Consider the following 14,118-nt stretch of genomic DNA (forward strand, 5'->3'; position numbering starts at 1 on the left):
TGATCATAGAACTGAGCTGAGTTTGATAGTTTGTGGATGCATAGCCGGGTGAGGTTTGAGCCTAAATACTGATGAGTGAACTACGCTTAAATCGCATGATAGACTTTGCTTGAGTTTCCCTGGTGGTTTTCTTATGTTGTGCATTTATATGATCAAGGCATTCATATTCCTTTATTTTGTTAACCTTCTAAGCCAAAAAGCCATCTCCACTTTTCACTTGACCCATACCTTCCTAAGCCTAAACACTACACCTTCCACTTGTCCCAAACCATGAAAAATTAACCATAACCTTTGCTTTGGTTAAGAGAGCAAATTGATAACATCAAACAAGTTTGGGGGAGTTGAAGAATGAGGAATTTGGGAAGAAGAAAGTATGTGGTCAGCCATCAAAAAAAAAAGAGAACAAAACAAAAGCAAAAATATTAAGATGCAAAAGTGTAAATATGCATCACATAAAGGCTAATGGCTTGGATCCGGTTAAGGGCATGTGCTAAATTGTTGTTGGGGTGTAGAGAGGGATATCATTGTAGAAATCTCAATTGCTCTCTTAAGCCATAGCACCTTCAATTCTTGAAAAACCATAAGACTGCTACTGCTTGACCCTGCTTAACCCAGATTGCCCTAATAAAGACCTTGTGATAAGTGCCTGCATTAGTTTTACCACTGGTTCCATTTGGAAACGAAGAACAAAGTTGAATCAGGTGGCGTGAGTAGTAGACTAGAGAGAAACACTCACCCTGATACACTAGTGTGCATAGAGAGAAACACTTCCCTAGTGAGGATGCATACACAGATAGTCACTACTCTTCTCAGCTCTTTGATCTCTTTTGAAACCTTTGTTTGCCCCTTGTCATATTCTATTGCAATAATTGTGACCGAAAATCTATCTTAGGTTCATGCTTGCGAAAAGAAAATACAAGTGAACTGGGATGTAGAATTTGACACACATGCATTGCTTGTTATCTGCTAGATTGATTACCTGTTGCTTGAGGACAAGCAAGGTTCTAAGTTTGGGGGAGTTGTTAAGTCTCAATTATACCTCTTTTTGGTTGAGACTTATTGAACAAATCCACTCATCCTCTGAACCATTGCAATATAATTGTTCCCTTTTTGATTCATTTTTGTGCAGATATAGCTAACCCAGAATTTAGCTAACAATACCTTAATATACCTCATTTTTTGTGTAGGTATTGAGCTAGAGAATTGAGGATTGAAGACCCTTAGGATTGGAAATCTAAGGAGCTAAGGAACAGAGTAGAGTGGCTGCGCCGGGCGCAAGATGACCCGCGCCGGGCTTGAGCAAAATAGAGTGTCTTACCCCTGCAAGTGACACCTGCGCCGGGCGCGAGACTACACGCGCCGGGCGTGATCGAGGCAGAGAGTAGCTCAAACTCTCTGGAAGACATTGCGTCGGGCACAAAAGGAAATTGCATCGGGCGTGTCCTGAGGCAGATAGTGCTCAACTTCTCTAGAAGGCCCTGCGCCGGGCGCGAAGACTTACGCGCCGGGCGTGAAACCCTAATCTGGTCTCCCCAAGCTCGTATTTGAAGCCATTTTCGAGGGTTTCTCCCTCATTCACACATTGTGCGCGTTTTAGGAGCTGTGGAAGGGATTCCCGGAGCTTGGAGCCGTCGTGTGTGGGTCTTTCCTTCGGTTCTTCATTTCTCCTTTCATCTCTATTTTGTATTTGCCCTCATTGTTTTGAGTGGTTTCACCCATTTTTTGTGGGGTTAGATGTAACCAACGAATTCTAGTGTAATCCTTACATTTTCAATGATATATATATATATATATATATATATATATATATATATATAGTTGTTCATTCATTATTGTGTTGTTTCTATTCTTAATGCTTGCTTTGGATTGATTCTCCTTTGCATGATATGGGTTCCATTGGGTGTTGGAAAATAACCATTGAAACTAGCTCTGAAACAAATGCCTAGTGGGAGATGTATCTAGGAATGGAGCTTAGCCCATTAGTAGTCTTAAACCTTAGCCCGTAATGCGGGTGTAGATATTGGGTACTCAAGGGATTGATATTCAATGTCCGCACCTAGGCTCTTGCTCTAAGGGATTAGGTTTGAGTAAACTTATGGGTTGACTAAGCAATGCATGTAACAAGTGATTAAGGATTCATTAGTTTAACGTTTGGTGAAATCTGACCCCACAATCTCACAAAAACCATAATACCATTTCTACCCTTGTCCACTCACAACAAATATTTTTTATAGCTTTCATTCCAGTAGTCATGCTCTTTAATTCACATACATGACAAACTACAATTTGGAATTATTCTTTAGTCATGAATAGTCAATAAATGCTTATTTTACCTTCTAATCCCTGTGGATACGATATTTTTACTACTTGAATGGCCGGTATACTTGCCGTGTTTGAGACCGTTGACAAAACAATAGTAATTTAAAGTGATAACAAAAGTGGTTTTAACGAAAATCTCAACACCCAACCTTTCAAGTAATCAATTAAGGATTGTAGCTCTTGACTTCATACTTTACTCCAACATTAACTAAGGACTTATAAAAGACTTAACAAAATCTACTTTAAGAGTTTCGCACCTACTAAGGGAGGGTTTTCAACAATTGGCCTCCTAGCTAGAGTGCTACAACAAGATTCCCTACATGGGATTTTCAACTTTCAAAAACAACACCTCTCCTTCAGTCCTAAGCCAATCAACATGCTTTAATGTCCACAACATTCTTAACATCAAAAACTCAACATACATCATCTATAGACATTACCCTAGGTCATTGCGTATAGAGATCAAATCACATCATTCCAATATAGCATACTAGTGCCTATCAACTTATTCAAGAATAACATACCAATGCTTAACATCTTGATCAAGTATAGCATACCAATGCTTAATAATAATTTCAACCATACAAACATCTGCATACATTATCCCAAATCAGTAATATATATATATATATATATATATATATATATATATATATATATATATATATATATATATATATATATATATATATAACTATCATCATTATACAACTCACCAAGAAAAAAACATTCATAAGGCAATTTGTGCCTAATGTAACATACATTGCGCTCAATGCCATCGAGGTAGGAAGTCCTTACCTCATGCTTGGAGTGGAAAAATTCCATGCCTGGCGTGACAAAATTCCATGTCCAACCTCATGCCAGTTTGAGATGATTTTCTCTCCTCATGCTTGACACCAACCTAGGTAGAGACAATTTCCTCAACTCATGCTTGGAACCATGCAAACCATGTCCGACGCCTCTTCAACCCAAGGCAATTCTCCCTTCCCATGCCAGATGCCACCTTTAGCACCTGGTGCCAAACCAAGCAAAGATAATTCCCTCACCTCATGTCCGAGGCCACTCAAACCACGTCTGATGTCACTTCAACTCGAGATAATTCTCTCTCCTTATGCCTTGTGTCACCAATCCTACGTCCAATGTGAGCAAAATAAAGACTCTCGTTTGAAGGCACGCTTGACGTGACTTTAGAGTTTTGCAAATGCAAATCACAAAAATTATCCCTTTCACCTGAAACTCAGCAAAACCAAGCATGCAACAACCAAATCCACACCTATAAAAAAAATTTCACTCGTTTCCAACCAAAAACACAACATGCAACAAGGATCATTCAAAATCATCAAATTCACTTCACATGTTTCTCACAACACCTCAACCCAACAACTTCATCATCTAATCCAAAAATCCAACACATGAACTCATTATTGGTGTAAGCACAACAACATGAAACACAATAATCTAAAAAAATGTTCCTAACTCCCCTTATCTTGACTCTGAGCCACCAAAAATGAAGAAGATGAAAGAAGAAGGAAATAGAATTTGAGCTTTGTGAAGCTTTGCCCCATACCATATATCCTAAGCTCCAAAAGTTTGAAGCAGAATCCAAGCCCTAGTAACCCAACTCTAAGACCCTCTTAAAACCAAGAGAAAAAGAAGAAGAAAAGGTTTAGCTTCTGGGACTCTCTAACTCACCCAAGACATACACATGACCAACTAAGAGAAATGTTGACTCAAAGTACAATGTTACAATAATCATTTGAGAGAAATGAGATTCTTTGAGTGATCTTTTTGAGAAAAAGAGACTATTTGTAATCCTAATTTCATAATGAAAATCTTTTACTAGATTAGATCTTGTGATTTTTCTTGCTTACATTGAGAATGTTTTCCACATAAAAATTTTATTATTATTCTTCTACTCCATATTCTTAATTTTTCCTTTCACATAGTATCTAATTTGCTTTAGAGATGTGAGAATGAGATAAGTTAATACTTAACAAATAACACTCTTCATTAAAAAAGTATCATATAATTTATCAAAAAAAAAATTATTCTATTTATATAAAAAAGCTCAATAGAAAACATCTCTTAAATAACTTTATGAATAATTTTAGAAAATATAATAAATTAACCTAAAAGAAATAATAAGAAATAGCTGCCATTAATAAGTGTCTCCAAAATATTGATTAAAAATTAATAAATATTTTTTTTAAATCAAACCAAAAATATATTGAACTCTATGATAAAAGTACATCAATAATATTTTAATAAAATAAAAAATCACTGTTAGTTTAACGACTTTCATCCGCATTTACTAATTGCCATAAGAAATGAAGTCAAAAGTGACATTTGGTTGTCTATATAGCGGTGGTATCCACAATCAGCAGTACCTCTTTGGACATTTTCTTGTAGTGACTGCTTCCTTCCTCACTCTTCCCTGTTCACTCTCAATCATCTCTTTGCTCTCTGCCTCAGGACACCCTTTTCCTTCTAATCCATCTGTGAGTCTTTCAAACACTCATTCCTTGTTATTTCTCCTATTCTTTGCTCTGGTTAGTGGGGAGTGAAAAGATCAAGTTTTTGGTTGAATTTGGACTAGGAGTCTAGGATCTCCGTGATCAAATCTTATAAGGGTATGTGTCTTTTATTTGTTTGGTCATGTGTTGTTAAATTAATAGACTTTAGTTTTGTTGCTGGGAAATTTGAGGAACAGGATTGCAGTACTTTTTTTTATTTTATTTTAATTTTTTAATTTTTTTTATTCTTTTTTGTGTTATGTGGTAAAAAGTTGGAAACTTACTTGGTTGAAAGAGTTTGCTTCTTGGCTATGTGTGCTTCGTGTTTTTATAAGATACTTGACATCAAGTCAGCAGTGTGGTGATTGCGTTCAATTTCTTTTTCTGTTCTCTTATTATGGCTGTTGTGAAGTTACAAGGAATCCATATCCCATTTGGACAAGAAAATTAAGAGAAGGATAGGGTTCCTACAGGTTTATTTTGATGTTTCTATGTCTCTGTCCATAGTCACAGTGGTTATTGATGTTTTCTCAATTGAGACTTGTTTGTAAATTAGATGATTCGGTTTACTAGAAAACAAAAACAAAAACATTTTTTTTATGATGTATGATAAAATGAAACTATGATGCCTATTCTATGATATAATTTTGTTTCAGGGATATTGGTTTCTTTGAGTGCATAATATCAGCTTGAAGCTCTAAGTAATTCTGGATATCTAAAGCCACAAAGGAAAGATCAGCATGCGTTGGTTGGGTCTTTCTGTTGACGTGTTCCGCCAAGTTGTACAGTTGAACTTATATTGTAGAGTTATTCTGTAGATCATCATTCCCAAAATCCTATATTTCGTTATTTCTGGTCCCTTTGCTTAGCTGCTGCCATGGAAGCCAACCATTGTTTGATCATTTCTTCTGATAAATATAGAATTGGCTAAAAGATAGGAAGTTAAGGCAGATTCTGTTATTTTGTAATTTCGGTATGTTCTCATCTCATATTGTTCTCTAGTTCTAGCTGATTCTGATTTTGTGTTTAGCTTGGGGTATCTTCATTGTGATATTCTATTGGGCATTTCTTCACTGTGTACAACATTAGATTGATTGAATAGTGTGGAGAGAGACAAAAGTAGTTATGGTGTGCCAAGCAGCGAGCCAAACAAGATTCCGGGCATTAAAACATGAGTATGGCATTGAAGGTCAAGCAACAATTATTGTTAGAGTGATAGCATGTTTTCAACCCTTGCATTTTTGTCAGGTTAGTATCTTGTTTCTGATTGTTGGTATTTTCCAGTTGCAGTTCTTTTCTATAACTACATCCTTGATTATGAAGCTTTTGGCATAAGACATAAGCATTAGGACCACTGAACTCTAAAATGTCTGTGTTATCTGTTACTAGATAGTTTATGATCTCAATGAGTGACTTATGCTATCTTTGGACTCTTTGCAGGCTGAGTACTTCCGTCATTTGCTTAAGCCTGTCACGTAGATTGATTAACATTTCTTTCTCACTAAGCTGGAGTTTGTAGTTTTCATTTTCATTTTCCCTTTTGTTCCTTAGAAAAGCAGTAAGTTACCAAGGATCTCATACAAGAGCACCATAACATCTACTGGTACATATTTTCAAACGCTCTTTTTTCATCTTTTCAACCGAAAGCGTTTCATATTTAGCATTGGCTGATTGGTTCTATTGTTCTGTAGGTCATTTCTTTTGTTGGATGGTTAAGGCTGACGGGTCTTTGCCTCGTCCACACCATGTGGCATGGCAATCACCTTCTTCGAATTACTTCAGCATGCTGCCTAAGCGCAGCTTAGTTTGTCTGCCAACATATCTGAATTCGAGTACTTGCATGTTTCCTGCTGTCAGTACATTTCGCGGGTTTGCAGCTCCTTCTATCCCAATTTTGAAGACTGAGCTAACAAATGAAGTGCAAGGATTCCTTCAGCATCACAATGCAGACACAAGTTTGAAAGAAACACATGTTGGAGGAGCTTTACAAAGGTTGTTCTATGGGCTTGAAGCTCCCTCTATCCCAAGTCTGAAGACTGAGCAAACAAATGAGGTGCAAGGATTCCTTAAGCATCACAATGCAGACACAAGTTTGAAAGAAACACATGTTGGAGGATCTTTTCAAAATGCAAATCCTTCATCTTTGCAGAAGAGGTTACTGATCTTTGACCGCTCTGATAATAAGACAAGGTTGTTTTATGGTCCTGTCCTCCCTCTTGTCCAGAGTCCAACTGTTGCTGCTACAAAGTTTGCTCAAAGTTATGTCGCAAATGGGGAGGGGCAGGCCAGTAATGTGGGTCAAAAGAATCTGCCCAGTTACAGTTTACCGGAAGTGTCTGTTAAGGATCATGCAGTCATTGAAGAAAGTGAAAATCACGAAGATACGGAAGAAATAAATGCATTGCTTTATTCTGATGATGACAATGGCAACGATGATGATGATGATTCTGATGAGGTAACTAGTACAGATCGATCCCCTTTGGCAACTAAAATGACTCATGTGATACAAGAGCAGTTTGAAGACATGAAAGAGGATGTTGCTAGTTCTGATTGGCCTAACAAAAGGCTGAAGTTAATTGATGGTGACTACAATAGATCATCCCCACCTGTGCAAAGATCTAATTTGGCAAGACCAAATGGAACCTGTGATTGTGTCAGTGATGCTGAATCAAAGAATTCAAGTGGATGGCTATATTCTGTTGATAAAGCTAAAGTAGATGATTCAGTGGTTTGCGATATCAAATTGAAAAAGGATAAGATACGTGAATCTTTGAGAGTTCTTGAGAATTTAATTCCAGGTGCAAAAGGAAAGGAGCCACTGTTTGTCATTGATGGAACCATTGAGTACTTGAAATTTTTGATGTCCCAATCTGGTGCTCTTGGAGATAAATATCACTAAGTAGTACTCAGCCATTGAGGTTATAGTATGTTTGGTTGAAGGGCACATTTGTGGTGAAGATGTAGTTCTTTGAACATTGTTGGTTGATATGTTTATCTTAGCATGCTTGCTTGTTTCCTTCTTTTAATCCTATTTCTTGAGGTGTATATATATGGTTGGGAAATAAAGTTACTAACGCTGAAATAGATAGTATTGCACTTTGCCACTGAAGTTGGAGAAAAAATGCAAGATGGGGTTTCAATTTGTTGACCAACATGATTATCCTGTAGCTTTTTTGGAGGATTAAAGGTCACAGATTGAAGTGATGGAGGTGTTAGTGGGGGGCTTTGCTGTAAATGAGGACACTTTTTCTCTCAAGTGTTGCACTCTCTTGGTGATTGAATGCATGCGCATTAGGCAACTGGGGTCCCACACTCCACCCTCCTTTTTCATCCTTGATTTGTGCTTTTGTCTTCTCTTTCAAGGTTGCACGCATATCATGCTGGCATCTACTCTAAAGTAACAAGAAAGTTTCCTGATGTTTGGCAGAGTGAGGCTAGTGTTTCATCATGAGTTACTGGGGCCCTTTGTTTGGATATGTAGCATTTGTGGTAAAGGTTACCTTGTTTTACATGTTGAGGGAGGAATGATGACAAGCAATTCTAGTTTCTACTTTGTAATTCATGTAGGTAGTCAAGGGTCTCTTTTTGATGATGATATTATGTAGCTGTCAGTTGTGTGATTGTATGAATAAGTGGTGTGAATGGTTATGGATTGGGCGTGGTATATGAAGGTTAAGAGTGTATCATGCTCATGCATGTAGTTCATCTTGTCAGTTGTTAGCTCATGTGCTTTCATGCTTGTACATATCATATCACTTCGATCAATCTGTGATTCCTCATTTTCTGTTACTTGTATCTTTTTGCATGCAACTCTACATCTGAATATGATACTTTTCAGGAAACAAATTGGCAGGCAAGGATCTTGATTTTTTATTTTTATTTTTATTTTTTATAACTTTGTTGTTTTTTCTAAAGTAAAGACTGTTATGACCATTGAAAATTGCAGAATTGTAACTAATAAATGAATGAATATTTATATAAACAAATTTGTTTAGTTTTTTATTGAAGAATTATGAGTTCATACTTAATCCAGTTGAATATCAAGATTTTACCTATTGTCAAAAGGAAATAATATTAAGATTGCGATCATTATCTTGGTACTGATTTTTTTTTTCTTAATGATTTTAGGAGTATGAGCTCCGTTTTTGAAACCATGACAAACCTGGTATGTGTGATTAACTTTTTCTATTTCAAATTTTCGTGAGATAAAAAGAGAAAGTTGTAAATTAAAAATATTAGTTAGTAAAAGAGTATGTGTTACAGGAAAATTAATAAACATATAATTGTTTAAAATAAAACTTACATTTCTTATCTTAATATATTGTTCTTACAATTTGTCAACTCTTTAAAATAAATTACTTTATTTTTTTCTGACCATAAACAGTTTCTTAAAAATTGCGAAAGGAATGTGTTATTTTTTTTAAAATAAAAAGAATATAAATGTAATTAAGTTAATTTTGGGGACACCAATGAAACTGTGCCTATATTATTTTCTTATGTAATTATTGTACTACATGTCTACACCTGAATCATAATCATGTATAATTTATTTTATTTTAGTTCAAATGATAGTTTCTTCGATTTTTGTCAAATGTTAGTAAAGTGGACTTGAATACATAGGTATGTAAATGGGTTGGATTCAGTTTGGATGAATTCATTTTCTTTCTAATAAAAAATTAACGGATTAAATTGAATTAAATTTATGTTTTTTTATTATGAAATTTAACTTAATATAATTTAATTATGAACGAATTAGATTGAGTTGAGTTAATTGAGTCAATATAATTAATTTTATTATTTTTTTTGTAAAATTTTAAATATTTTAGAATAGATTTGGAAATATTTGATATCATATCTTGATGGAAATTAAATAACATTTTTTTGTTTGTTGGTATATCCCTGAAGTGACTAATCTTCTCGTTAGGAGAGAGGCACCTCAAAGGGTGAGATAGCTGACCCTAAGATTTAACACTAACACAGTTGCATACACAAGGCAGTATTCGAACCCCTAACCTTGCTTAAGCGTAGATTAACCCCTACCGCTGAACCACACGTTTGAGATTTGAAATTATATAACATTATCACCCATAAAATAAACAATAATTCAAACTAAATTTAAAAAATAAACTTATTAATTTATCACAATATTAATTTTAGTCAATACAAGCTTGTTTTTAATATGTAACAATTATAAATCATCTTTTTCATTGTTTATTAGTCTTTAAAGATAACTCAGTCTCGTACAAACATAGTGGACATGGATATCATTTTTTTTTAGCATGCATGTGATTAATTGTTTGTTATTTACATTTTTGAATTTAAGAATTAGTATCATAAATAATATTTAATTAAATATGAGTGCATCATATTTTTTGTTCTTCCAATATACCAAAAATTTTAAGATGGGCCTTGGATAATAATATTTAGTTTAAATATACTTCTGATTTCTCATTTTATTCTTTGATTTTAGTTTCGGTTTTTAAGTTTAAAACTTTTTACTATATTTTTTTATTTATTAAATAAAATGTGAAAAATATCCGATTAAAAAATTTTGCATTCCCAAAAATGAAGTGTTTTTATTAATTTTTTTTATGTCGATTTATCATACTAATTTAGTAAGTTTAGTAACATATAACATTATTAATGTAAAAAAATGACGGAAAGACCCATTTGATTTGATAGAAACAAATCAAGGAATCAAATCAAAACTTTATAAACTTTAAAAAAAGCTAAAATTTAAACTTAAAAAATATATAATAAAATATCAAAATTATATTTTAATCTTGATATTTTTAATATTTTAACTTTAAAAAAATAATCAGTAAAAAAGGTTATAATAATAACAATAAAAATCAAATCTAAGTTCTTCAAGATTTAATTTACACTAGAGAAAGCCTTTATTATTATTATTATTATTATTAAAGCATTTCAGGCAGCGTTAGTAATAAATATCTTGCGAATTCTAAGTTTGACAAAAAAAAATATTTATTTTTATTTTACTTATATAAGTGGTTTTTCACTCACGGCATTCAACACATAATAAAGTCAATTATAATATATAAAAATTAGAAGGGATATTAGCATATATAACTATGAACGATATGTAACATTAGTAATAAGGATTATAGAACTAAACAATGTATTTATTCAACTTAAGAACTGAAAAATTAAAGCTTTATAAATGAAAATTAACTGTATTCGATTGATAATATAGTCTTGAAGTGCAAACCAATATAATATCCTTGAAGGGTGAAACTAATAAATTAATAATCCATTATTTGCTTATACTAATTTAAAAGATGCAATCGATTATGTTTGCACAATTTTGTCTCTGAAAAGATTAAAGCGATAGTTTTCATATACAAATTCCAGGTAAGCCAGGTATCTTGTGGCTGACCAGTCAAGGGCATGTTTATACTAGACAAAAAAATTTACTCTAATATAATTAATATATTTTATTGTATTTTTTCTTGTTTGGACAAGAAAATTGTTAATTTAAATTTGATAATTAATAAATAAACTTTAACATCTAACTCAATGATAATTTCTTTCTATTACTATTATATAACATAGTTAATTTTAAATTAAATTTTAAAACTAATTACAAGTATTGTTTATTAATATTTTATAAAACTTACACATATTTTTTTTTTAAAAAAATTAATATATTTCTTATTTCTAATGGGACGTTTATTTTGTTTTTATTAATATTTCTTATATTATCTTAAATTTATGGAAAAGTTCATGATAACAAATATAAAATTAATACAAAGTTTCTTCTAAATCATTTTATTTTAAAGATTTATCAAAATTCAAATAAAAAAATTCTGAAATGGTTTTTTATCTTAAAATTTTCAAATAAGTTGCAAGTAAAATAAAATAAACTAATTTAATATTTATACAACATAACCAAATCTAAAATAATCATTTTCTAGAAGAATTAAAAGAAAATGTTTAATTTTATCATTATCATTGTTACTAAAAATACTATAAAGATTGAGACACTTCGTGTCTCTAATAATTATATACAGATAATATATTAGAAGGTTACGTGTAGTTATTTAGAAAATATATATTTTTTTTATTTGAGAGATATAATAGTCCACTAAAAGTTTTTTTTTATATTTGAGGGATATAATGGTCCACTAAAAAGTGGAGATCAAAAGCAGTTATATACCTAAATATCCTCTTTATAATATGTATAGATATAATATATTTTTTTAAAGTAACTATCAATTTAAATTAATATAACGAAGTATTAAATAATTTTTAATTTTTGTAGAAATTTATATATTTAATTTTCTTATTAAGAAATTTTAATCTAATAGATAAATTATTAAAATTTAATATAAATTATAAATTATTAAAGAAATAAATCTAAAAAAAAGTTTACTCTTAAAATGAATCTTTTTTCATAAACTAATTATATCGCACTTTAGGGCTTTAATGATCACCCACAAAGGTGTTTTCACTCGGAATTTGTGGATTAATTAATAGGTATATAATAGTGGACCACAAGATGAAAACAAGTTTGGTACTATTCATATGTATGCCTAATCTAGATCCCTATGCGTATGTATTTATGATGAGAAAGAAACATGATGAAAATGAGTAACTTAACCACGAACAAAGTTCAACAAAGATATCCCAAACTAAACCTTAATTTTTCCAAATTATAGATAGATTATTATTAATCCTTATACTCCAATTACAAAACCGATTCTTTTACCTAATTATATCGAATTAATGTACCAATTATAAATATCATAATCTCCGTTACTGCATTTCGTAATGAATGTTTAAATTTTGTGGTATATTAAGGACAAAAATTTAGACAAAATTTTTCAATGTATCTTAGTATTGTTCTTCTATTAAAATTTAAGTTTTTTTCTGATAATTTTGATATTTAGTAAGTAGATTTTCAATTTTAAATAGAAATCAACGCAACAAAAAAAAAACCTAAAAATCTGCATCAACATTTTATCCTATAAATAATCACAAAGGGTAAATCTCGACAACAAGCATATTAATAGTTAATATTAATTTTAATTAATCATTTGATTTCTTTATTTGTACCAAAATTTCATTTTTGTTCTTTTACCTAAAAACTATACATATTGATTAGTTCCTATACGAACAATATTTTTTATGTTTTAATTACAGCTCTTTTACCTAAAAACGATACATATAGTTATTTTGACAGTGCAAATGCAAAACCATCACAAAATAAAGGCATAAAGTTTTTTTTTTTTTTTTTTAAATGAAGATTGAATGTTAAAAAAAGTTCATATAACAACTAAAACAAAAAGGTTTTAGGTACATAAATTAAAATGAAAATAACATATTTATTAAACCTGGTTAATAATAAATATACATGTCTTGATATTGTTTATGTTTTACCTTTTCATGTAATTTGATGGTCCTGTGCAGGAAGAACTTAATTTATGGAATATAATTAATATTGGTAAGAAATATAAAATTGAATTTTGAGTCGTAATCACTAAACAGAACTGACTTGTGCAGGCAGGGCCTAGAAATTATTGACCTTGGTTTGGGGCTATCAAGTTGCAACTGTTTGGGATTAATTAGGACAAACACACAAATCCTTGTCTTGTTATTAGCAGACAAAACAAGCAATTATGAATAAGAATTTGGCATCGGGTTGGCCATGATGCACTGCACAATCACTACTTCTTCAACCAGCGACTAATTAATAGTAATATCTAATTAGTTGTATGTCTACAATCATTCATCATCACTGTTACTATATATGTAAAACTAGTTTTGGATAATGTTAAACTCTAAACAAGAAGAGATAGGTATAAGTTAGTCAGATTAGTGGTATTATATTGATTAGATACGTCTTATTCCAGAATACAGGTAGTGTTTCCAATTCATGGAAAAGGAGATCTGAATTAAACATTTCTTATCAACTAGTAGTTTTTTTTTTTAGATGTGTATTTTAATGGGTGGATGTTTATGTTTATATAATTATAATTTATAATATATAAACAATATTTTATTATGATGAGTAATTTAAATTTTAAAATGAAGTTATTTTAATTTTTGATAATTTTTTTAAGAGAAATTATAGAGATTAAAAGAAAATGAAAATAGTATATATATATATATTGTATAGAAATTAAAATAAAATATTTTAATTATAAGAACTAAAAAATAAATTTCATAAAATTAGTTTAAATTTTTTAATTGTAGAATGAAATAATTTATGAGAAAATAGGTTAAGCGAGTAAAATAATTTTATATTGTTAATCAATTATAGATT

At 31.4% G+C, this 14,118-nt stretch overlaps 1 protein-coding gene across 3 annotated transcripts; it reads left to right on the forward strand.

The window, feature by feature from the left end:
• Positions 1 to 4,659: 4,659 nt before the first annotated feature.
• On the forward strand, positions 4,660 to 8,621 carry LOC109804859 (transcription factor bHLH143). 3 transcript variants are annotated; one of them, XM_020366746.2, is made up of 5 exons: positions 4,660 to 4,817; positions 5,489 to 5,805; positions 5,922 to 6,080; positions 6,273 to 6,435; positions 6,524 to 8,621. In XM_020366746.2, the coding sequence occupies exon 5, from the start codon at positions 6,541 to 6,543 to the stop codon at positions 7,729 to 7,731; it is 1,191 nt and encodes a 396-aa protein (XP_020222335.1). In that variant the 5' UTR covers positions 4,660 to 4,817; positions 5,489 to 5,805; positions 5,922 to 6,080; positions 6,273 to 6,435; positions 6,524 to 6,540; the 3' UTR covers positions 7,732 to 8,621. The 3 variants fall into 3 exon arrangements, with proteins under 3 accessions (XP_020222335.1, XP_082924818.1, XP_020222336.1); XM_083068692.1 differs by having other exon boundaries at positions 5,489 to 6,080; XM_020366747.3 differs by having other exon boundaries at positions 4,688 to 4,949; positions 5,489 to 6,080.
• Positions 8,622 to 14,118: the final 5,497 nt, after the last annotated feature.

The sequence above is a fragment of the Cajanus cajan genome, chromosome 2 (genome assembly GCF_000230855.2).
Source record: "Cajanus cajan strain Asha chromosome 2, NIPB_CcT2T_4, whole genome shotgun sequence".
In the NCBI taxonomy this organism is placed as follows: domain Eukaryota; kingdom Viridiplantae; phylum Streptophyta; class Magnoliopsida; order Fabales; family Fabaceae; genus Cajanus; species Cajanus cajan.